General features: G+C 33.5%; 1 protein-coding gene across 5 annotated transcripts in view; it reads right to left on the bottom strand.

The window, feature by feature from the left end:
- LOC115890324 (zinc finger protein 608) overlaps positions 1–27361 on the bottom strand; it is a 265426-nt gene that overhangs the window by 9663 nt on the left and 228402 nt on the right. For all 5 annotated transcript variants that reach the window (XM_030910499.1, XM_030910501.1, XM_030910500.1 and 2 more), the window contains one exon: positions 2006–2129. In XM_030910499.1, coding sequence (XP_030766359.1) covers positions 2006–2129 — 124 coding nt within the window. The remainder of the gene's footprint in view (positions 1–2005; positions 2130–27361) is intronic.

Genomic DNA, 27361 nt, shown 5'->3' with positions numbered 1-27361 from the left:
TTATTCGATAGAAAATGACAGTCTGGATAGAACGACATATCATATGCCAACTTTTAACATTTACGCTTAAAATAAAATTGTATTTAAATTTCAATCTAGAGTGACATGGCATTGATGTGTCAAAAACACTAATTTTTAATCAAGGAGCCTTGGAAAAATATGTTTGATCGTCTAATATTTTTTGTGTCTTGTCCTGGCCGGTTAAAATACGCATCCCAAATCGTATTTTTAATAATATCACAATTTTTTAAAACGGAATGAGAGTGGATCATCAGCATATTTGAAAAATGCATTCTTTACGAATAATTTGGTTTTGGTTTGGTGAAAAAACCAACACACTTGGTATTTCGAGTCGTTATGAATTGTCATGCAATTTCAAATAAACCATATTCGAAAATGTCAAAAGGTGACATATGATATGTCATTCTATTCAGAGTGTCATTTTCTATCGAATAAAGTAACAAAATACCGAGGAGCTATTTAAAAATCAAAAGTTGTAGTTTTTCTGATGAAACAGGAAGTGGCCACAAACAATTGAATACATAAATCAATCCTAATTGAAGCGTGGAAATTCAAAAGCGTCTAAGTGCCAAATTGATCGAATTTAAGATTTCATTAATTTTGTAATCTATGTGCCAAGGCCAATAACGTACAAAACAGTCTAAGTCCCATACTGCTATTTTAACGTTAAATACTCGGCTAAAAGATGGCGCGACGTCCAAGTTGAGTATGCACTTATAGAGAAAAACCGTCTAAGTGCCAATTCGTTACACATTGCTGTAATAATTTTTTTTTCTAAAAAGTTAATCATATGAGGTGACAATAATTGCATTGGTCAAAATAAAAATAAAATAATGCTCTTATTGTTAATATATTTGGTGGCTATGGGAGTATATGAGCAAGTTGAACAAAAATTCTTAGTTTCTGGTCACACATACCTCCCTTGTGATCGTGACTTCGCTCAAATCGAAAAGCGAAAAAGAGTAACAAAAGCTTTCACACTTGATAATATAAAAGATATGATAAAGAATGCATGTCACAAGAATCCTTTTAAAGCTTTTACGATGCAATCTGAGGACTGTAAAGACATTCAGAAACTTGCCGACGAAATGCTGAACACAACGAAGTTAAAAATATCTCAGATTTCCTGGATTATGGTTAATAAGGAAAATCTGAAAATGGTGAAAATTAAGAAATATTTCAGTGAGCTGGAAGCATGGACTGACTTTAATGTTTTCAAGCAGGGAAAAAGGATACAGGATATTTTAGGAAATCTCCCTGTCCTAGAATGCAAGAATCGAATCTCTGCTGAAAAAATTAAAAATTTTGAAGATATGTTAGACTATATACCTTTAAAATATTTAAGTTATTGGGAAACTTTGATTGATGATACCAAGAAATCAAAATAAGTAGCAATTTAATCTACGTTCGTGTTCAGTTTTATTTTTTTGGATGTATGTTTAGTTGGAACATAGACGCTTTTGAATCTATGTTAATTTTGAACTTAGACTGTTTCTTTGTTTTATGAATTTGGTAATTCTTTCTAACAAAACTTTTCAACTTTTTAAATTTTTTAACATGTTTTATGCTTCAAACACTTAATACTGATTATTAAAGTACTTTTCACCGCAATATACTTGTTTTTTTTTATGTATTATAACAAAAACCTTAATAACTCAAAAATAACTTTTTGGCACTTAGACGCTTTTGAATTACCACGCTTCAATTTATATCATATACTAAAATACCAAATCTCTTTTTTTCGCATCCGGTATAAACTTTTTAAAAACGAAATTGTTTTTAACAACGCAACTGATATATTCAGCTAAACAATTTAAAATATTTTCGCCTAACGGAATTCGTGTGTAGGTAAACAGCAAATCTCTATCTAACATAACATCTCGTCAAAGTGGCAGGTACAAATGGCTTTAAGATAAACCATCTCAGAAACCGTTATGAATTGATGATAAAATTTAAAAAGCTTACACCTGATTGATGTACATACCTCCTTCGGTTTCGTGCCAAACAATTCCTTCTAGAGTGACACTGGTTCCAGGTTCACACGGCCCTAAACAGTCCGGTTCTGTAATGGTACCTATACTAGTACCCACGCACACATCCGCAGTTTCCTGTAACAAGAGATAATAATTGTATTAAATATAACATATTAAGAAATTGCTAATTTTATAATTAATCTAATTATATATTCTAATTAAGTACAGACAATTTATCTTTAACAACATATACATTCTATACTAAAACGAGTATAAAATATACGTATATACGGTAATTTAACTACAGGAATGTAGTTATTCCACGTATCATAATTACCTACCTAGTCAATTCTCTTCATTAGCTTTGATTAAAGCGATAAAAAACTGACAGGTATTGTTCAACCTTCCTCTAAAAAAATGTTTGGAGTGCTCTCCACGCCGCGTTCCTCCAGTTAGATCGCTATCGCAAATAATTGAAATTACAACCGGACAAAGATTTAAATTACACTGCTTATAGATAATAACGGATCGATACGAGAGATAAATTAATCATCTCGCCGAGCTGCGAGCTATAAGGCTCGAATTATCCGTAACTCATTGTGGGTAATAATGGTAATAAATAATTATTTAATCAGTCAGGAATACGTGCCAGTCAATCGACCGTCTAGAAAAGACTACGTTCCCCTATTCATTCTAAAAGAATTTATGTGAAAAAGTATATGTTTAAATAATTTTTGTAAATATTTATGTAAATATGCATATTAATCGACAATGTTAAATTAATGCATTGCATTTACTTGTCCTTACTAAACGTCAGGACAGGAAAACTGTCAAAATTGTGCAAGTCTATTAATAAGGCATTGCAATATCAATAAGTTACAGTTGGGGGGTTGGAACCTTTGGTGTTACAAAGCAAAATAAAACACAAAACACCACAATACACCAAAACATTTTTACTTTTACACTGGACGCGCGTTTCGCTAACCATGTTAGCATCATCAGCAGGTGATCAAGGCTAATCTAAAATGTACAATTTGAGCGTTTATATACTCGCTTAGTGGGTACCGAGTGGGCGTGGCAAGATCTAGATGGGAAGATGAGCAAAAAATCGCAAACTTTTAAAGTCAAAAAACGCTTTTAAAGTCACAATCGCAACCTACGATTGGCTCTCATAGGAAACTGCGATTGCGATTTCTTCTATTTGCCAGTTACAATTTAAGCAACCAATATTAATATAGTTGCGATTTGTGATTTTTCTGCGATTGTGATTTTGTAAACTAGGACCGTGACAACCTTATATCTGCGAGTTTGAACTTTTAGGAGTTGCGATTTGCGATATTGTTGCGAATGTAATTTTGTGGTCTATTGAAGCATTTTATAGTAAACTGCGATTGAATTTTCTTTCTGATATTATTTATTTATAAAGAAGGTATTATCTTTCTAGGACCACGATCATAATATACCGGGTGTTTCTCAAGAGTGGTTTATTCCTATAACTTTTTTATTTTTTCTGATAAAAAAAACAGATTTGGTATGTTAGTATATGATATAAATTAGGATTGATTGTCGTATTCAACTGTTTTTGGCCACTTCCTGTTTCACCGAAAATGACAACAACTTTACACGATAGACAATGACACTCTGAATAGAATGGCATATCATATGGAAACTTTTGACATTTTCATTTAAAAATCATATTTTAAATTTCAATCTAGAATGTCATGGCTGTGTTAAAAACACTAATTTGCAATGAAAATGCCTTGGAAAATAAATTTGATCAGTTTTTCAAATGGAACGAGAGTGGCTCCTTGGCATATTTAGAAAAAGCATTTTTTACGAAAGGCTCAGCCCTCACGAGCCATCTTAAAAAAAATCTTTTAGATTTTTTTAAGAATTGGGAAAAGAACTAGATAATTGAGAATTGTAAAAAGCGTAGGTATGTATAGTTGCAACAGTTGCAGCTTATATAAGCCAAACCGAACCTATAATGTGTTGCAGATATTATAAAAAACTTAAAAACTAAACTACTGATTATTATTAACTCTTTTGAACTATTAAGCTATAGATACATATAAACAGACAATTATTTACCTAGTACAATATTTGAATATTAAAATCGCAATCGCAGGTTACAGTCGCTGCGATTTAAAAATCGCAATCGCAGTTTCAATTGCGAATGAAGAATCGCAGTTTTGCTCATCTCTAATATCTATACCCTAAAAGCAAACCATGTTAAACACAAAATTGGCATATCTGAGATATATACGTCAAGTTACTTAGCTTTTTATGTTCTACCCATTGCTCTTTCTCGTTTTACGCTATCTGTATATTTTCACACCTAATGAAACTAAAATACTGTATGATTAAAAAAAAATAACGGCGTCAGAGACGGCTGGAGTATGACAATCGATGATAATTCTGGCGAGGTCTTTGGCGAGTATCAAAAGTTAGAAAATGGAACGCAGCAACAAATTGGAAACTAATTTTCGTGGCTTGGAAAGTGTTTCGTCGTGCCCCCAGGCGACATTCTGTTGGGAAATTGTTATTATCGCGCTCTCGATGATGTATCGCTCTTAAGCGAGGCGAATGTTGTGGCAAGGAAAGCGCCATAATCTAAAGCTATCGATAAAATTGTTACCGAGGGATTTACGAGACCCTGTTTCGCCTAATTTAAAGGAATTTTATGCGAAATTGGCAAAGTCGAACAGCGGCAGAGGTAGTTAAATTTTACTTATTATAGCGTGTTATTTTCATCGGCGGCAAAAGCATAAATAATATTTAAGTGGTTGTAAATGAAACTGCTTCTTTGTTGGCACACCAAATATAAGCTTTTATTAATTATACCACAGAAAGATGAAATCATTTGGAAAGATAATTATCGCAAAAGGCAAATTTATTGTCTGTTATATTCAAATAACCTTTTACATGGAACTTTATACAGGGTGAGTCTTAAACGAGTAAGTGCAAATATTTTCAGAGCTGGTAGATCTCGATACAAGATACATGTTTTCTCTTTACCGTTTTTCCAATAGGTTTAAAATAACCTAGTTATTTAAGTTTGGAATTAAAAGAAAATAGATTTATTTTTAAAAAAAATTTGGCGAGAGCCACCGAATTTTTGCTGTATTTGCATCCCTTTTAGTGCTGTAACCGTAGAGTAAAGCCGTAACCATATAATATCAAAGATTAAGAAATTATACCATAGGAAAGTTTACGGTGAACAGGCAGTTCTAAAAAGTTTTCTAAAATATACAGGAAAATTTTAAAGAAAATGCACGATTTTCAACATCTTTTTTTTTTGCGAATAAAACCTCATAGACATGTTCCTGCATGGGGTCAAAATATACTACTGTATATAGAGATTTATCAATCCTCTTTCTCCGTAGTTTCGTTTTAAAATCGCTACCCGTACTACTGAAATGAAATTGTGTACAAATTCTTTAATTTGTTCATTAAATCCTGTTATATGAGCTGCGTTATGAACACTGAGCGTTGGATGATTATACACCGCAAGGACAAAATTACAACAAAGTCAAAAGTTTAGTTGCGAATGAGTTTTATTAACCATGTGTGATTTCACTGGTCTCCTACTGTTGGCAGCACACGCCATCCACACTGTGCGGATAACTTGTCGTAAAATATACGAACAAAACATAGACACTTTGATCTTTACCGACAGGAGATGGGAACATTGAAAAGTCTCGAAATTTTGAAACAAAACAAAAATGAGACAAAAATGTCGAAAAAATGTATTGGATTTGTCGCAATTTTGTCCTAAAACATGAATGTTTCTGTCTTGTCGTTGTTTTGTCTGCTTGGTCTGGATCCGGCATTAGGTGTTACTTTGTCTAAAATGATGTAACGGATAGTCCTGCTCACAGACCAGTTCGTCTATCCGTTCTGTAGCTACGAGGCATCCGTAAGAAGAGAAACAATATTCTCTGTTACCGTTTAATCGATGTTTCTCGTAAAAAAATAGACGACGCGTACCATCAATAAAAATTCGACAAATTTGCAAGTAGCCAATGAAATGAGTAGGCGGTGTATTTTGCGGTGACATACTTAAGTCCGCGTGGACTCTCCGCCGCTTCTATATAGGTAGAGATTTATAACATATATTGCTGTTTATTTAAATGTTTTTTACTGTACTTTACTTGCATATCATTGGTATTATAGAGTTTTAAACGAAGGCTGTTTTTATCTACAACAGCAAAAACAGCTTTAGTAAATCCAGATTACAAACAAGTATTAAGCGAGTGTCGAAATTAAATAATTCCATTTATAATCCATTAGAGCTCTTGGACGACCAGGAGTCTGTGTGACAGACAGATATATGTACATTTCTAGAACACACGTCATTTAACTAAAATTAATCTTATCAATAATCATTAATAAGTAGTTTTTGGAACTGCAAATAATTATAAAAGGACACCTACTTAGAGTTCCGGATACTAATGATAATTACTACTTGGGTCGAAATTGAATACCCACGACGATGTTTCAAACGGCAATAAAAGTGAGACGAAACGAATCTAATTCGCCATACTTTACCTCCGTTATTCGCCGACGATACAAATTAATCGATCGTAAATAATATAAATTAAACTGTTTAAAACTGAAATTAACTGGTGCCGCGATTGCGGTAATTCGCAGTGACGCGACCAATTTCTCCGGTAACGCTAGCGTTCCTTTAATAGGTGTATCGTCGTGGTGGCGTTTCCGCTAATAATCATAGTAACGACATGGAAAAAATTCCGTTGGACAAGTAACCAACACACAGCGTGCAACACCGTTTATCTTCTGGTCAAATTGAAGCAGTACAATCTAAAAAGGCTGAAACGACTGGTGCCCTTTTATGTATCCAGGAAACCTAGTTTAGAAAAGGAATTAGCAATGTCCCCAAAATGAGATAGACCTCGCTTAGAATGGACATTCTGGCAACAGAATAGGGCAGTTGTAGATGGCATGTTAAACCGTCTCATCTTCCTGTAAGTTACAGTTCGAATACTGTTTCTGGATATTGTCAAAATGTCACTATTAGTTCATTATTGGAGTAATGAAGTTTCTTTAATCCAAATGAAATCGCTGACTTCATTCCAGTACTTCTTGAAATTTTCCATAGTAATGTCCTGAAGTCTGACTTTATGTAATGTCATTTTAACGAAATATAATAGATGTATCTGCTAATGAAATCCTAAAAATCAAAAGGTGTTTCTATGGTAATATAATTTCGATTTCATTCTTTGGCAGATTGTTATTAATAGAATTTTAATTATCGTCATATTTTTTGGTGTTTTAAAATGTTAAAGAAGTACAAAATTTATTTAGTCCATTTCTATGGAAAGGGTGATAATAGTTATCCGAAAATGTAATACTTTAACAACAGTAAAAAATTTGATGGTTAATGGAAACGAATAATAACCATCTATCAAAGAATGAAATTTAAGATATTACCATAATTACCAGACTTCTTTAGGACTAAACAAAATTCAACTCTATTTTCACGTTTTTTTTTTAATTTTCTCTAAAACGGTATGGAAAATTAAAAGGTATAAACGGGATTAACCATTTTAGAACAAGCAAAATTTTTATGAAGAATGCATTTTACTCAAAATATCAATAATAAAAAGTGTTTCCTCTTGTAAAGACAATGCGGGGACATACTGTATAGTTTTTTATGTATTTTTTCTTATCGGTTAGACAAATTTATTTTATTAGTAAAAGGCTCGGTAAAAGGTCACCTACACCTCCTAAAAAGCTTCTTTTCATTTGGAATGAACGCAGTAGTGTTGGCCAACTGACAACAAGCGCCATTAAAAAATAAAGAAGAGTACGGGCCAAGAAATAACGTCTAGGGCTTGACCTCTTCAAAATTATCATTGATTGTCATTCCTCATCCGTCTTTGACACCGTTTTTCATTATATGGTATGTCATATTATATTTTTATAGACTTATATATTTAATTAAAAAATGTAAAGTTTTTTTTTCAAATTTAGTTAAGTTGGTTTATTTTTGATGTGAATTTTAAGTTATCAATTTTTTTTCCTTTTCTTACGTTTATAAATATATAGTTTTTCTTCATAATATTATCATGATTGAACTTAATAAAATATAATATTATTTTCATTAAAAACTCAATTTTATATCGATTTGAAAACTAGGTCTTGTTTGCTGATTGACGAACTGCACTATCATTAAACCGAGAAAACCAGGAAATCCCGGTTCCTTAAAGACGTGGTAGCAAAATTCCCAGATTCGAAACCCAAATAGCAAAGCATAACACACACGTCAAAAGGTTCTTTATTTCTCTGCTACATAAGGTATCAAAGTTCTTATCATTCAAATGAAATTATTAAGTGGAAATAATTCCTTTTTAACAAGCTGTAACGACCGATAATTACAACGTACGTTGCTATCATTATAAAAGCAAATAACGAAATGATCGAGAGCGGTGTGGCATTGCCGCGCCACCATTCGCCGGCCAACAATTTATGTGGCAAGGTTTCAATAAAGTGCCGAATGCGTCAAAGAAAACATTCAACATATAAATCAAACCGTCCACGGTATAATAGCGGTTTAATTGAACACGAGCGTTAAAATGGTACACTTTTGAAATGTTTCATCGAGTTAATTTTATATCGTACCAGTGACTTGTACGATATAAAATTTAACTTGTAAGAAGTCACAAATAATATTAATGCTATGTTTTAGGTTGCATTCGAGTTCCTTTTATTATACCTACTGGCAGCTCGTTTATAGGTTTAAAAAAAATAACAAATAATTATTACAACTATTATACAAATTGGAACTAATGTATATTTGAGATGGGCAAAAAATCACTACTGGTGAGTTTTTCACAGTGAAATAAAAAGAGCAATTCATAGCTGTTAAATATTTAAAATAATTGAGAATGGCACAAGGATAAGTTGCCAAGCAAACCATAAAGCAACCGTTAATCTCCGCGAGGCTTTATATCCAAAAACAGCATAACACCAAAATATTCTTTGCCAAAAATAACATCGGCTATATTAGATTACGTGCAATATGTACAGAATGGACCCGTCCCAGTAGATTACAGCTAATTCACCGTCTTGAGATTTTTAACTGTTGCTTGCATAACCTGTTAATTTAATTATTCACGAAGATGATTTGTGTTGTTCACTGCAAATGGATTATTAGAAACTATACAAAACAAAGAAAATTAAAAATTCGGTAGAAAAGGTATAATTATTACGTTTGTATGTCGTATGTCGTCAAGTAAAAAAAGGAAAGATAAGTTTAAAAACTTTAGTATTTGATTTATTATACACGGTTAATCGAAGAGTTGTTTTTTACCCTATCTTTAACCCAAACCATACCAAACACCCTGTGTAATAATTTCTTGAGTAAATTTTCCTAAAACATTATTTTTCGGTGGGAACAATCAGGGGTGGGGGTTGTTAAAGGGGTATGGAAGGGGGTTAAAAATTTTAAAAAATCGTAACTCCAAAATTACAGTAGCTAGCGAAGCGCGGTTTTCAATTTAAGAATAGAAATAATATTTGCAACAAAATTTGTAATAACATCAAAATCAGTCAAAGTCGCAGTTTTTGAGATATTCCGTGTTTCCGTAGTCCGTTTTTGAGAAAATCCGTGTGGAGAACTCCAAACTCTCATCGGACGCGACCCCAGGTGGCGGATAAGGGAAATAACCGGCGGACCAAATTTGGAAAAATTCCTTTACTTTGAAACTAAAAGAACTGCCTACCAACTTTTTATTAACATATTTTAGTATGGGCGGCTATACGTGCCTCCCGGCGCCAATTTTTTTTTAATATCCTTAGTTCTGTTATATGTATTAAAACCAAGTCTGTATCGTTACTTTTTATTGTTTTTTAAATTTTAATATAAATTTCTAATCAGTGTCAATATGACATTACGACAATAATCGCCAAAGCCATTTGTGATATTAAGAAATAACATCATAAAGTAGGTAATGATAGTTGAAAAAATAGCAAATTGGTGGTGGCAAGTTCATTTCGCTCTTAAAAATTCAAAAAACGGCATGTGTTGACATGGATCAAAAACAAAATGCTTAAAAGACATGGTTCTGATAGAAAAATAATGTTTTGGGAATGTTACTCACGAAATTATTGCAGAGTATTTTAAATTTAGAGTAAAAAAAAACAACCCTTCAATTAACCCTGTTTAATAAACCAAATACTAAAGTTTATAAAAAACTGAGTTTATGAATTAAAGTTGATAGATTTATAATTTATATGTACAGTTTGCTAAAAAAAATATGAAAATAGGGCTAAAAGTAAAAAATATAACACTTTAAACTTAACGAAAAAATTCTCCAGTGCGTTTTTCTTGTATCTGAGTGTAGTTTTATACGCGTAAAATATAGTTTTTTACGTGTAATAAATAGTTTTATAGGCGTAAATAAAAAAATAATAAATAATTTGATTCACTTTGACAAAATTTGTATTAAAATCTTAATATTCTTAATAAACACGTGGACTGCTCACAAATACACGTCGCGTCACTACGTTTTTCTAAGACGTAGGCGAAAGTGGTAAGGACTTACCACCTTTCTCGCGCTTGTGTCACGACCTTGAATTTGTACTACCAGCGCGCTAAAGAAGTTTCACTTCAAAAAATTGAGCAATAATGAATTAAAAAGTAATGAGTAAAAGCTAATTAAGTAATGAGCAAAATATTAATTGATTCAGTTGTTTTATCAGTATATTTCCAATAAACCATTTAGCTTTAATGTTCGCGACATACATTTCTTAATAGTATCCAACAGTTATTATTGTATCTGCCTCGCCCATCGATCAAAACCAGCTCTCGTTCGGATCGAAACCGCAGCACAACCGCTCTGCCCTTCGCAAAACAAATATTCGCCGATTTACCACCTTATCTGGCATCGTAAACGGACGGAAATGTCTGGGGCTCAATGGGGGGCCTCGCTGTCGCTCTATCGTTCATCCTCCCCCCGCATAGAACGCTCCGCTACCGCTCCGGAACAAATCGGTTCGCAGCCCTAATTTCATGTCACATCCGCCCACGTATTAATCTAGCGTAGAGCAAGAGAGAGAGAGAGAGAGTGAGAAAGAGGAGGAATGGATTGATAGGGGAAGCTACAGCAGCAGCAGCACCAACAAAGCGTCTGACTCGGATGTGGTTCGTTTACATAAAGTTGCGAGCTGTCTGTTGACGTACGTTTGTATAGCGACCGCGACCAATCTGTAAACTTTGACTTAAATTCTGTTACAGGCATTCTAATTTTATAGAAATAGTGAGGTTAAACAAAAATACAGATACGCCAGTGAAACAACTAAGTCAAATTTACTTGCTTCTTCTCAAATGTTCAATCCCGTTTATACTTTTCCAAATATCCATATCGTTTGAGAGAAAATTAAAAAAAAAGACATGAAAATATAACTTAATTTTTTATTAAAGTTCCTTAAGTTTCTTAGAGTAAAACGCGTTTCTATGGTAATCTAATTTAGTTTTCATTTTTTGATAGATTGTTATTGAAAGAGTTTGCCCATATTTTTTGCCGTTTTAAAATGTTAAAGAAGCACAAAATTTATTTAGCTCAATGCTACGGAAAGGGTGATAATAGTTATTAGAAAATATCATACTTTAACAATAGCAAAAAATATGATATTAATCAAAATTAATAATAACCATAGATAAAATAACTCATAATAACCATCTATAAAAGAATGAAATCGAAATTATCACCATAGACGCCTTTTGATTTTTAGGGCTTTCAACTTTAGGGAAAAAATACAACCATATTTTCATGCTTTTTTTATTTTCTCTAAAACGGTATCGAAAAGTATAAACGGGATTAACCATTTTAAAATAAACAAAGTTTTTTATGAAGAATGCATTTTCTGAAAATATCAATAATAAAAAAGTGTTTCCTCTTGTAAAGACAATCCGGTGACAGACTGTATATAATTACTTGCTAATAAGTTGCTTCATTGTTTTTTCCTGTTTGGAAAGGATTGCACGCTACACAAGGAAGTATTTTTCAGTACTGGCAGAATGTTTATCAAAATTTGTACACTTTGCATAAAAGTAATTATAAAATAAACAAGCTGGCTAAATTGCTGCCAGCTTACTGCGTGTTTTGATTGGTTTGGTTTCGCCGTTTTTTTGTTTTTTTTTTCTGTTTAATTAATGCCCATTGATTGTTTCGAATGTTTTGATTTTAAAATTGAATGTTTTACAACCTTTTTCTATTATATATAAACAAGGCTATTATCAAATATCAACGACAGCTCAGTTCCAAAAATGAAAATGCAACGATATTAGGTTAAGTTATCATTTCGGCGGTATTTGATGCTTAAAATGCAGTATACCACCGTCAACGACAAATTAATTCAACTTTCCACCGGCATTTATACAAGATATAGAAATATCGTGTTAGCGGATGGTGGTATTGTTTTGTATACACTAACAATACCGCCGAGGGTTGTTCAGCCAATGTGTAAAATAAACAAGAAATAACATAAAATATACTCAGAAAAGCTCAACAACTCCGCAAAATTTCAAATCAATTTCAAATATGTCAATATAAACGTCAAACAACTGTCAAAATAGTCAAAATATGGCATGGCATGACGTCGATTCCGTCTCTAATGCATGAATACAAAAATAGTCCTAGAGTCCATTAGTATATTTTTTCAAAGATGATAACCAACGGTTTTGATTTTATCTGTTGAATCTTTACCCATGTCTTTCAGTTTATAATTTAGGTGAATTCATCCAAGCGGAAACCAACTTAAAACGGAACTGAAGAACCTCGGAAACTCCATCCGTAACCTGGAATGGGAATCCTCCAACGGTCTAAGAGACTTGAAAAGGTTCCTCAGAACTACGACCGAGAAAAATCAAAGATTTTCTTTGATTTAAGTAAGAACAATCTTCGGATTGTCACGGGGTTTCTAAGGACACTGTCTCCTCAACGAACACCTCAGTAGATTGAAGCTGAGAAACAACGGCGAATGGAGATTTTGTGGAAAAAATGGGGAAACACCAGGACACCTTATCACTGAGTACGCCGAGACGACAACCGTTCGTTCCAAAAACTTTGGTAAGGCTGATGTCGAAGATGGAGAGCTGGTCTCTGAGGAGCCGTCTCAGGTACTGGCTTTTGTCAAAGCCCTGAGACTGTATGATGAATTATAACCCGTTATAACAGAAGAAAGGGGAACACACAATAGATCTGTAAGGTCGCGGTGATTAACCCCACTCCTAAACATTGTACAGTCTAGGTTAATTCAGTTTAAAAAAAAACACTGAATTTTTATAAAAAGTAATTTAATTTTCAAAAAAGCAATACATTTACAATTGCAAATGAAAGAACCGTATCTGTCGAGATTGAATCCGCAGAGGCCGGAGCTGAATGCGTTCCGTGTGTTTGCTTTATCAATTTCGTTCCGCTATCAAATCAATACGAAAACGTTCACATTAAATCTAGACACATAAAACAGATAAAACCGGTCGGGGAACAGATTGTTTTATTATGTTTCGCCGGCTAATAAAAGGGGAGTATTTGTAGAGATAAAAACCCTAATAAAATTTTAAAAAAAAGTTAAACGATTTTTACTTTATTATTTTACCCGACGGGATAGCCGACGGGATAAAATCAATGAGAAGATTTTATGACTTAAGAAGTTTTATTTAATAATTTTTAAATTATCTCTGAAAAACTACACAGGCATGGTCTCATAATGTAACATTGTTCAATATTAAACTTAGCAAATAATAAAACTGTCACCTTTATAAAAACAAATGCCATCCAGTTCAAAAGGACCCAATCCAGGACAGTTTTCTCTTTATAATTCTGTTTTAGTATATTCTTTTGATGATAATAATGTTATTTAATAATGAATTTATACCCTCCAATCCAAGTATGATTCTTGGATTGGAGGGTATAAATTCATTATTAAATAACATTATTATCATCAAAAGAATATACTAAAACTGAATTATAAAGAGAAAACTGTCCTTCTTCAGCTAATGGTAAACTGCTGATGGACAAATGCCATCCATTTCAAAAGAACCCAGTCCAGGACAGCTTTCTCGTTATAATTCAGTTTTAGTATATTCTTTTGGTGATAATAATGTTATTTAATAATGAATTTATACCGTCCAATCAAAGAATCATAGGTACTTCTTCAGCTAATGATAAACTGCTGATGGACAAATGCCATCCAGTTCAAAAGGACCCAATCCAGGACACTTTTCTCGTTACAATTTGGTTTTAGTATATTCTTTTGATGATAATAATGCTATTTGATCATAAATTTATGCCCTCCAATCCAAGAATCATAATTCCTCAGGTAATGGTAAAACTGCTGATTGACAAATGCCATGCCATCCAAAGGGACCCATTCCAGGACAGTTTTCTCGTCAAAAAAAAGTGATGTATGAATTCATACATCAGCGTCAGACTTACACAATCACGACTGGTGACGGTATCAACTATAGAAAGACGGAAGAAGGGCCTTTTAGAGGGAGTTTTATTCTAAACTTAAAGACATATGTATAAGCAAAGAAAGAAAGGCACTCAAAACTGTATCTAAAGACAAGGTAGTAATTGTAACTGAATAGACATTTAAAGCTAATGGGATTGACGAACGAAGCAATGTGCAGGTTCTGTCGGAATATGAAGAAGAAAGGCCAGAACACATTTTATGTCGGTGCGACAGCCTGGCAAATATGCGGTTCTCTGTAATAGATAATGATAGGCCATTAACAGAGGGTTATATGAAGGGTTCAGTCTCCAAGTTTATAGACTTTTTCAAAGGGATAGGACTGGAGAATTTAACCTAAGGATCAAAAGAGGACTACAATAGATATGAAAAGGTCGCAGTGGATCAGGCATGTAGCCATCTCGAAGAATCTAATCTAATCTAAACTTAAAGATGATGAAATTCCACCTGAATAATTTCCATTATTGTATTAAAATAAACAGAATTTGTGATAAACCAACTTATTTTCCATTATTTAAAAAAACAATTAAAGAGACAAAAGAAAAAAATTCGCCGAAAAAAAGCAATCTAAAAATATTATAAGGAAGGATTGCCTTTCTCCTTGGCGTAATTAAATTTTCACCGGAAAATATCGATGCGCCAGCCGCCGACGAACAAAGCCAACCGTAATTATGCGATGAAATAGGGGGCCAGGGCAAGGGGCCATCCGCCCACAGGCCCTCTCCACTGCCACCCTCTAAGCCTCTTATTAAAAGGCCGTTAAGCCTTTAATGCAAGCCAAAAGCAAATAGCACACGAATACTCAGCGCGATAAAACAAGTTTTTATATTTAATATTTATTATTAAATATAAAACTATATATACTTTTTCTGACCCGATAAATGCGTTGTTGATGTTTTATTGTATGTTGAATACAACAAAAAAATTTAATCCATGTTCCAATAAAATATCTATCAAAACAATTATTAAAACCCTGGATACTAGTTTTACTGAACATGGAAAAGTTGACAAATGCTTTCTGTCTCTGGTTATAGTCTATACATATGTATAGATTTAAGATATAAAGGGTTGTTCGAACTGTATTCCGGAAACTTCGGCAGCATATTCTGCAGATAAAAATAAGTAAAAAACTTTGCATAAATGCATGTCCTAAAATCCTTAGTTTCGGTAATACAAAAGTGTAGAAGTTTCATATTTATTTCGATTTTTTCTGAAGTATGTAACGTCAATATTTGGATGAAAATTGGTGTCTGGGTGTTTTTTAACATGAAAAATTTGATTGTGATTTCAATGTGACTCCTACTTGTAGAGGGCAGCACCTACATATTTTTACATGGTTTGAAGAGTAATGACTTTTCGTCCGTACCTGTATAAAACTAGTGAGTAAAAAAATATAAATTTACAAAGTTTTTTACGTAAAAAGGGTCTCTTGGTAAAAACAGCTACGAGTAATGGTTCTCGAGATGTTTGGAATCGAAATTATCAATACCCTATCATCATTGACATAAATTAAACATGTTGACTAAATAGTTATTGGACTGACATTATAAATTTGAAATGTTTTTTTGACAAAAGTTCAACAGAAACTGTTGTATCATCATTTTTTCGCAAAAAAATATAATTAATTTAAAAAAATAAAAATTTACCAAATTTATCATTTCGCTCTAATCCACCATTATTTTTTGTCAATGTCAATAATGAAATGTTTTGTCTATTTGCATATTAAATATCTTGAGAACGGTTGCTCGTGGCAATTTTTACTAAGAGACTTTTTTATGTAAAAAGTTAAAGAAAAGTATATTTTTTTCACTCAGTAGTTTTATACAGGTATACCAAAATATTTCGTTTTTGGTAATTATTGTTCCGAATTGCACTTATTCGTTAGTTGATTGCCATGATAGATTTTGAGATGGCTTTTGGTATATTCCACTGCATCCTTTTCTGATCTATTATGCTGATCACTATACTACATTCTCCAGTCGTATCATTTTTACTATCTTGGAGACTGGCCCTTCCATATGGCTCTTTACCAACTGCCTAATAGAGAATATCACATATATGCCTGGCTATCGAATGTCTTTTGCCCTTTCTTCTTCTAATTGACAGAATCTATACTCTGCTGGTCGTCCAATTTAAGTAGTCTGGATATTAATGCGTGTGACAGAGAATAATATAAATGGCCGGTTGATAGATAGAGAAACAACATCAAACGCGGCATACAGTGTTGCCGGCTTTTTACGTTTTTAGGAAAATGTGTGTAGAAAAATATAAGCTATTTTAAAAACTTTCATGTATACTACTAAAATGATGATAATATATCTAAACTAAATATAATTTATTACAGCTGTTGTAAAATTAGTAACTAATAATAAAAAATAAAGTTCCAACCCTATATGCAACATTTTTCGTAAACGCCAACTTATGCGGTTTGAAATTTTGAAGAAAAATCCGGCAAAACCGCATAGAAGAAATGTGTCGACCCAATTTTTATCTCTTTTTAATACATTTGATTTTCCATTAAACTGTCTACATCACTGTCTTCTAGACCGCACAGTTTCGATGACCAAATCGGTATATAGCTTACTCTATTACTTCCGGTAGCATCAGCGTTAAATGCCTATTGACTTTGCATTGTCCTGTTTAATAAACCACTACAGTTTTGACAGTGTTTCTATCTTTGCCTATCAGGTCTGCTGAAAATTTTGACGAGTGTTCTGCAATAACCTTTTTAGTCTGTCTCTCTCCTAATGAATATTTTCTAGGGATGAGGGATGAGTGACATGAATTGCATATATTAATAAGAATTAATATTGGATTGTTAGTTAATCAAAGAAAATATAAATAATATTCACTTCAATACTACTCTTCGTTTCATATATCGAAGTAAGATTTAAAATGCGTTTGCGTTCATAGATCTCTGAAACCAAATGCGTACTATAATAGATAAGTAGGAAAATTATGAATATAGCATTTTAAGTTAATCATAGTTATCTATAATCGATTCTTAAAAATAGTATCTTTAATCGATTCTTAACATTATCTGGCAATCATACTCGTCTTACTACCGGACCCTTTTCCCCCTGACAGTCTGGCACTTGAAAATCCGAGACAGATCTCTCTGTTCGATGACGTACCCAGCAGGCCTCCGCTCCGCTGCCCCCCGCTGGCGACAGCGGAGGCCCCATTGCGCGCGTATCTCGCAAAACGCCCCCTACAGACCGCAGTATCGATTTCGACGTCACGTGATCACGCGCGACGGCGGGTGTACGTTTCTCCCGCCACCCGCAAGCCGGAACCTTTTGTGTCCTTTTTTGCGGCTAGACAGAATCGGACTCAAGGGAGATATGAAAAGGTATCCGAAAAAGATTAATCAATTCGAAGTTGGTCAAGAATGCAAAGAGAAACTGAACAAATTAGGCAAAGAACTCCTCCTACTCTGGGTGCCAGCTCACCAAGGAATATGAGAAAGCAAATGATCTAGCAAAAAAAAGCGAATACTCCACTAACTGGAGAACCGTTCTGCTTCCCAAGTGGAAACCAACTTAAAGCGGAACTCAAGAACCTAGAAGACTCCATCCCTAACCTGGAATGGGAATCCTGCAACGGTCTAAAACACTTGAAAAAGTTTCTGAGGATCACGACCAAGAAAAATCAAAGATTTTCCTTGATTTAACTCCTCAATAAACACCTCAGTAGATTGAAGCTAAAAAACGGCCAATGCAGATTCTGTGGGGAAAATGGGGAAACACCAGAGCACCTCATCACTGAGCACACCGAAAAGACTACCATTTGTGCCATAAGATTTGGCACGAGTGATATTGGAGATGGATAACTACCCTCTGTAAAACTGTCCCAGATATTGGCTTTTGTCAAAGCCCTGGGACTGTATGATGAGTTATAACTCAAGAAAGGGAAACACAACAGATCTGTAAGGTCGCTGTGATTAACCCCCATCCCACTGAATCTACATTCTACATCGGAAAAACATGAACATAAGATTAGGTTGTGATGATGGTGATGGTGGTTATGAAACTTGGACATTTAAATGAGAATTCATAAGGAACCTCCAGATAGAACAAAGGTCTATGTAGCGATGTGGATAAGACATAAACAAAGTTTCTGCAGAATTAATTCACTTAAATGGCAATAGAGAGACGTTAAAAGACAAAGGAGACCTCATAATCTAAGATGAGACTGCGACATTAGGAATTAAGTTGGAGCAAAAAGGCTATACAACACATTGGCAACGGCCCAGCTACATCGAAACACCGGTTCCCATTAGAATGCTAGTGGATGAACGGGTGAGAGGTTCGAAACTCTGTATCGTGCTGTTGTCCAAGGCAAAAGTGTAACATCTATTGACACACACTGCTCATTCGCGCCGGTTCGAGGCCGGATGAGATCGGATATCTCGTGACTAAAAGTCGATTTAGACACTTGCCAAGTCGGTAGGCCATTGACCATGATATGGCCAAGGACCGCGGATTAGATTCCGCCTAAACAAAGTAGGCCCCGTCCAGATTAGCCCTAGCAGCAAAAAGGAGACGTTAACTGAAATCTTTACTTTATATATGTTACGGTTAAGGTCCGATGTCCGGTTAATGTCGAAATTACCCGGTTAATCTCGAGAATAACACACAACAAAACAACCAAAAACATAACCTGTTACCAAACATTAACCTGTTAATGTCGACATTAACCAGACATCGAACTTTAACCGTAACATATACAACACAAAACATATGCGCAAATAAAAGAAGGATATGCAAAGGATGTATTACCGAAATTAAATGAAAAATAAAGCTGGGAATAATGATGATTAACATGATGAAATAAAGATATGTCCCAGTACTCAGTTCGAAATATTTCGAAGACATACAACCTCGAAATAACATATTGTTTTGTTCTAGAAAACCCTCAATAGTTATAGATGTTTTTGTTGGTCTTGAAACTCATCAAATTCTAATCAATTAAAGTCGACGTTTCGACAAATATATTATCTTCCTTGGAACTATACTGTTTTAAAATAATTTTTCAAGATTTAAAACGTTTATTCAAACAGTTCACAAAATATATCAAAGTACAGTCTTCAGGAAGTCAATACATTTCTCAAAACGTTATTACAGTAAGAGTTTTATTTCATCCAAATCCTTCCAAAGAAAAACAACCTCTCAGGCTAAATCCATCAGCATACACCTACTTCAATTAATCAAGAGCAAATACAACTCTTTTCTTGTTATAATGAGTAATAAATCTCTTAAAATGAGTTTTCCACAGTATTACTGCCTAATGCCTGTACTCCATCGCAAACCCAATCTTAAATAAGCCAAAAAAGTAGAAACAAAATTTTGTTCTGAAATATACTATTTCAGAACAAAATCAAACAAAATATATCCAATGAATCAGGGAATGATCTCGACATCCAATAAATGACAGCAAATGGACTGTAACAAAACAACTGCCACTGTTATTTATTCTCTCACTTGGCTGACTTTAGACTTAAATAAATAAGATGTTTTTTATGACAATTCAAGAAAAATGTGGTTAGTTTATCAATATCTATTAAAAATCCATGCTCCAGTGACCATTATAAATAAAAAGAAAAACGAAAATTCCGTTCCTACTACGATCCTGTCCATCGCATTCAACTTCCGTTATGACAGATGGATCTCGTCACGACACCCGGAATATTTCCGGTTCGATGCGCCCGGATACAGCGGCGGCGACAAGGGGAGTAGTTGGGAGGGGGCGAAGCACCCCTTTTTCGATTAAGGACACATTTTTTTAATAGGACGATTCCTCGGAAAGAGGCTATCGTGTTAATGTTAAATGAGGCTTAAATGATTAGATCGTCAAACGAAATCGTTTAATCGGTTAAAGTGATGCATTTAAATTGTCTTTTAATAATCTAATCTGGAAAATGGATTCTTAAGATATATATTTTCTTATAAACCATTTAATTTGTTCAATTAAGAACAACAATTAAATGTGTTTAGTACAGCTACATACGTAATGTTGACCTTACTGAGTTCCCTAACATTTTCTTCTCTCATTTCTCCTGCTTCAAATTTTAGCACTTTAGCAACTCCCGCACTTTCCTTAAGTTCTGGTTGAAATTGCATCTAATTTTTGATTGTCTGATTGTCAAAGTTAAAATAAATGAAAATATTAGCTAGATTTGCAAAATAAGATGTAAGTAATGATAATTATTGTAATTATTCCCAACATTGTAACAAATCGAATAAGTTTGCTATTTTTAACAGATATTAAATAAACCATTAATCGCAGCCAGTTATATAAATTCGCTCAATTTTAATTTAATTTTATTACAAAACTCCATCTACCGTATTAATATGCATATATATTAATTGCGGCCCATTCGAAAAACAAAATCATTAAACATTCTAAAATAAACAACGGCTCGCATTTTAATAATTATTCCATTAAAAGAAATAAACTGTTCAAAATAAACAATAACAAACGCGAAATTAATGCCGCATTTTCCACAAACGGTTTGTCATTATTTCAATATATAACTAGAATTAATTATATTAAAAATTTTATTTATTCAACCACCAAACAAAAACAATATATTATTGTGGAATTCCAATGATGCGATGGAAATCGTTTGAACAGTCCGATTTTAATAAAAACAATTATTCCAAAATATTTCTGGTTATTCCAACAAAATAAAATTGCCTGAATAAAATATAGATTGTCGGCTGACTGCTCGTTGTTCGAACAAAAAACAAATATAAATTTAAAAATTTTTTGGAATGCTTCCACAAACTACACAAATGTCTAAAATTATTTAAAAGGTTCGATAAACAAAGCGAATGTTCTACTAAAATGTAAAAAAACTGATGCATAAAATACCATAAAAAAAACAATTAATTCTTTGAAAATGTATTTTGTTAAAGCTAGATATTTAGCAGTTTTGACATGCTATAGGCTTGGTACATTCTCCGCCGGTGCTGACATCATCGGAGAATATCGTAAACAACTGGTATATACAAATTCACGGGTTTAAATAGCGAGTATACGAAATTTTTTTATAATTTTATTCCAAAAGTTTTAGGAAGTATAATTTCAATAATTTGTGAAAATTCTATAAATAAAAATAAAAAAGTAAATATCTTGATATCTTTAGAAGGTCTAAATTATATTTGTATTATAATGTATTATTCCAGCTAAAAAAAGTTTTTAGAAAAGTTCAACTACAGTAGCGTGCATAGTTTTACGCACCGGTATTGCTAGTGGGGTCATAATTGGGGTATTACGGCTATAACGATTTTTTAAAGGTACATAATTATCATTAAACATTTAATCACTATAGTTGATTAAAAAAAGTATATCAATAATATTGCACATTATATTTTATCCTCTCGTACAAGCACTTTGTTTATCACTTGTTTCGCCGAAGTGTTTGAATCCATTTTTGCTTTTGATCAAATCGGTGTGAGAAACTGTGAAGCTATAAAATGTTGTTTCGGGAGAGTTGAACATCCGGGAAAGTTGAGTTATTGAATGTTATTGAACCCAACAACGCCCTAATTACGCCGTCCTTGACGCGTTAACAATTTTTCGACAATTTTATTGACATTTGAAATTTCGTCACAAGACAACGCCTAGTTCGGGTTCTTTTTCACTTATTTTTTACTACCCAAAACAGCGTTACATCGCACAAACCTCGTACCTGATTGTTTTATAGTTTCAATAACTGCACTGGTAAAAAATCGAATACCTACTTAAATATTATGACAAAGTCACGATTTTAATATTATTTCAATGCGACCGACATAAACGGTAACGCGATTGCGTGAAAATACTTTATACCCGGCACTTCTAATTTCTGCCGTATCGAGCGCTGCCGTAGAAAATGTTTTAAAATGAACTGAAATGCACCAAGCCAGCAAATACTATCATTGCCAATAAATTCCTTTAACAAAAGTTCTTTAGTGTTGTTGATAAGTTATTGTTGTAGTTAGTGATTTTATACATTAAATACTTTCTTTCGTTATCCAAAATACTTCTACAGAATGTTCCCCATCATACGAAATAAATTATAAGAGAACATGAGAATATTAAGAGAGAACATAAGGTGTCAAATCACTAAATAATTCTCGTCAATTCTACTGTGATTCTACTACATTACAAGTTCTAGTGCTATCATGATATTACTGATCACGCACATAAAAAGATAAAGAGTAATTAGTAAGGCATTTCTTTTTATCTGTTATAAAGTGAAACGAGGCATATTTAATATAATACCACCTGTATAAGTGGATGGTAATTACGCAGCTGCACTTTTGCGCTTTAGTCAACCCATCAATATTGGAACATTATCACTACGACATGCAAGCGAACGAGGAGTCGGTCTCTCTTAATAAATGTTCTATTAGAATTTAGAGCGCGGACCCTAATAGCAGCCCATTTACTGCGACGTTAACCCTTTTATTTCCTTTGTTTAATATGCGACACGCACACAGGTACACATAAAACGATTCAGAGTGATAAATAGCCTGGCGATGCTATATAACAGTACTATAGCGGAAGAGATTAACTAAATATCGAAACAGTAACGAAGAATTTCCTCCGACTTTTGTAAGTACACTATTTTATATTACAACTACTTATGACATTAATCAAACGACACGTGCTAACCCTTAGAACCAGTAAAACATAAATAACATTTGTCCATTTTCGTCCAATTCCATCCAAGACGAAAAATATGGCAAGCAGTACAAGCGAGATTAAGAGCATCTCCAGTGCGTCCGCCATAAGTATTTTACGGGCTTGCGATCACATAATGTGAATTTACAATGTACCTAGTTAATAGAATTAGTTGTTTTCGAGGTATTCCGCCTCGAAGATCCCTGAGGCCCGATTCTGTAAACACTTCTCTTGTCTAGTGACTCATCAATCGTATACAAATAGCATAGGCTAGACAGGAAATTTCTTGCTACGGAGCTTACAGAATCCCACTGCTGAATTTTCCCTCCAAGTCTTAAAGCTCCGGAGATTTCATAAGCGTATCATTGATTGATAGCTCAAATTGTTTAATAACTCGGCTAAAATTTAATATTTTTGATGATTCAAAGTTCATTTAAAAGGTAGAATCAACAGCTATCACATTTCGGAACTTGTTTGAATTTTGTCATATTTTATGATAATAAAAAACCGGGCAAACATTCCTTGACTCAAAAATGTTTACAAATTTATTCATATTTTCACTAATAATAGCTTATTTGTCAAGATTTTTTTTTGTGCGGGTGCCAGATATCACAAGCATTGTCATACACAATTTTTGTAAGTTATGTTCCAAAGCCTCTAAAAAAAGCCTCTTTCTTTATTAAAATATGATTAAACAAATACTTCAAACTTTCTGAGTTGCTTAAAGAGACTAAGAAAAACTATTAAAAAAATCTTGACAAATAAGCTATTATTAGCGAAAATATGAATAAGTTTGTAAAAATCTGAAAATGTTTGGACCAAGGAATGTTTGCCCGGTTTTTATTATTCTCATAAAATATGACAAAATTCAAACATGTTCGAAAATGTGATAGCTGCTGATTCTGCCTTTTAAATGAACTTTGAATCATCAAAAAATATTAATTTTAGACAAGTTATTAAACGATTTGTCCTATCAATCAATGATACGCTTATGAAATGTATCTCCGGAGCGTTAAGACTTGGAAAGAATATTCATCGATCTTCAAGGCGGAATATTTCGAAAACTGCTAATTCTGCGTAAAAAATGATAAGGACCATTTTTGTAGACCAAGCTTTTTTATTCCAAGAAAAATTTTGTAAATTGCATATTTCGGCAGATATTGAAAAAAACTAGGTTTTCGGCCAGTTGGGGCAATTTTAGTCAATAATCCATCATTGCATGTGATTGCAAATAAAATCGAACAACGGTTTAACACCTTATTTATCAAATTAGATTGATAACATATCCTGTACAATTTATTTAGCAGTGTAAAATCACAATATAACGTGAAATAAGCAAGCACGAATGTTTTAAAGATTCTTTATCGCTCTGAACCCTAAGACGACTTATTGGCTATAACCGGAGCCCCCGACACGCCATAACCCCGTTTTCCGAGCCCTTAATACGGCCATCGCGTGCCCAATGCCATCTTTGACAATTTATTAGCGAGCTTTCGTGGTTTGGCTTAGTACGTACGACGACAGGCGCTTTATTATTATCGGTGGCATGGAGCTTTTGTACGATCGCCGTTAACTTACGTTATTGTTACTCCCACCTCGCGGATCGATGGCTGCACGAATGTGAGAACATGACAGGTGTCAGATGGTAATTCGGCGTTGAATAACGAAACTCTTGTTATCGGCGAAAGTTCGCCCGGCGCGAAAATTACAGCTTTTTGACGTTTCGGGTTATTAAGGGAGCAGGTTTTGGGATTTCGCTACTGAACGTGAAATTTAAAAATTAAAAAACCTTTTTTATGTAACCACTGTTGTAGAATCTAATTGAAGGGGTGGGTGTAATAATCAGGGAGCGCCATTTTTATACGAAAATGAAATTTTTACTGAATCGTCCTTTAAAAAATACTCCGGCTTATACTAACATAATTTATTAAAATGTTGCTGTCGTCACCCCTTCAATTGGAAACAATTGGAAACCAGCTTTTCAGCGGCTTTTAAGTTCTGCTTACAATTTTAACCAACAAAAATGCTTAACGTTTCGGGGGATATACCGGGTGCGTCTCAAAGTAGCTCACCCTTATAACTTTTTTATTTTTTCAGATAAAAAAACGAGATTTGGTATATTAGTCTATGACTTAAATTAGGATTGATTGATGTCTTCAATTGCTTTCGGCGACTTCCTGTTTCACCGGAAATGGCTACAACTTTTGATTTTTAAATAGCACCCTCGGCATTTTTTTCTTTATTCAATAAAAAATGACACTTTAAATAGAATGGCACATCATATGGCAACTTTTGACATTTTCGGTTAAAAAATCGTATTTTAAATTTGAATCTGGAATGTCATGGCTGTATTAAAAACACTAATTTTTAATCAGGGAGCCTTGGAAAAATAGATTTGATCGTCTAATATTTTACGTGTCTTGTCCTGGTCGGTTCAAAGATGCTTAAATCGTATTTTTAATCATATCTCAATTTTTGGAACGAGGGTGGCTCATTAACATACTTGGAAAAAGCATTTTTTTACGAATAATTTGGTACCACACAATCGAGTCTTTTATTAATAGTTGTTAAGAACAATTTCAAATAAACCATATACGAAAATGTCAAAAGTTGACATATGATATGTCATTTTATTCAGAGTGTCATTTTCTATCAAATAAAGTAAAAAAATTGGTGCCGGGAGGCACGTATAGCCGCCCATACTAAAATATGTTAATATCTCGAAAACTGCGGCTTTGACTGATTTTGATGTTATTACAAATTTTGTTGCAAATATTATTCCTAATCTTAATTTGAAAACCACGTTTCGCTAGCTACTGTAATTTTGAAGTTACGATTTTTTAAAATTTTTAACCCCCTCCCATACCCCCTTACCAACCCCCCACCCCCACCAAAAACTAATGGCCAGATTCTCGGGTGCCACAGTATTTTTGTGCCAAATTTGGTTAAAATCGGTTCAGCGGTTTTTGAGTTATCGTGTTACAGACGAACAGACGGACGGACAGACGGACGAACAGACAATAGTTAGTTATTAGTTTTTTGAAATTTTTAAAAAAATCATACCGGGTGTTCCTAAAAGTTGGGTACCTAATTTCTTAACCACGATTCTGCTTAAACTGCTCGACGTAAAAAGCTTATTTTTGGCAAACGGATTTTTCGAAAGTCAAATTCCAACGAGATGAAACTACCCCTCAAATATTACCATAAGTTATATAATAATATCGCCATATGAGAGAAAATTTTATCCAGTTCGTATGTTAGTGGAAATTCTTGCTTTGCTTTATCATCACCATTACAAATGATTAATTCGACGCGCGAACGAAGTCGCTGGTACACGCTAGTGTTCTCCTAGTTATAAAATAGGTAAAATAGACGAAAGTTGGTGATCTTTCACAAGATCTTAAATTTTATATGAAATTGAAGGAATATAAAGATTTTTAAAGGCTTCGTTGAAGAAATTTGCCCGAAAATCGCTCATAATCAGATTGAAAATATGATCACGTTAACTTGTAGAGCAGGAAAGGTTTATGGCAATGGGAATGTGAAATTTGTATTGCGATATTCTTTTAAAATCAAGCCAGAAAAAAATAAAAACAGAATAGCGCAGAAAGAGAACAGAAAAAGCGCAACTTTAAAAATTATATTTGATATCCCTGTAGTGTTCATTCTTATATGGGACGCGGTGTATAAAGTAAGTACCTGGATACTTCTGAAGTTCTTTTCTCCTAAATTCGGTCATCTAAAATGCATGTTTAGATAATTGTTTCAATTATTTATTTAATACGTACACTGGTAATAACTCATAATAATAATGTAAGAATAATAATAACTCATTTTGAGTGAAATTAAAAAAACTTTTTTTTTGCCGATCCTAATAGCCTACCATACCTATTGGTATGATCGGCTAAAAATACCGGGGGTGCCATTTAAAGATCACAAGTTGTAGTCAAATCGGTAAAACAGAAAGTGACCAAAAATAATTGAATACGTCAATCAATCCTAATTTATGTCGTATATTAACATACAAAATCTCGTTTTTTTATCTGAAAAAACAAAAAAAGTTTTAGAGGTGAGCCAATTTTGAGACGGTATCCGGTACATCCCTGTCGTTAAAAGCAAATATCTAATAAAAAAATAACATCTAAAATTGTTACTTAAATCGAGGGTAGCCAACTTTCAAAATAAAAAATAGA

The sequence above is a fragment of the Sitophilus oryzae genome, unplaced genomic scaffold (assembly GCF_002938485.1).
Source record: "Sitophilus oryzae breed Bouriz unplaced genomic scaffold, Soryzae_2.0 scaffold_860_pilon_pilon, whole genome shotgun sequence".
Classification (NCBI taxonomy): domain Eukaryota; kingdom Metazoa; phylum Arthropoda; class Insecta; order Coleoptera; family Curculionidae; genus Sitophilus; species Sitophilus oryzae.
Note: the sequence above shows the minus strand (reverse complement) of the source record. Positions and strands in the feature narration are given on the sequence as shown.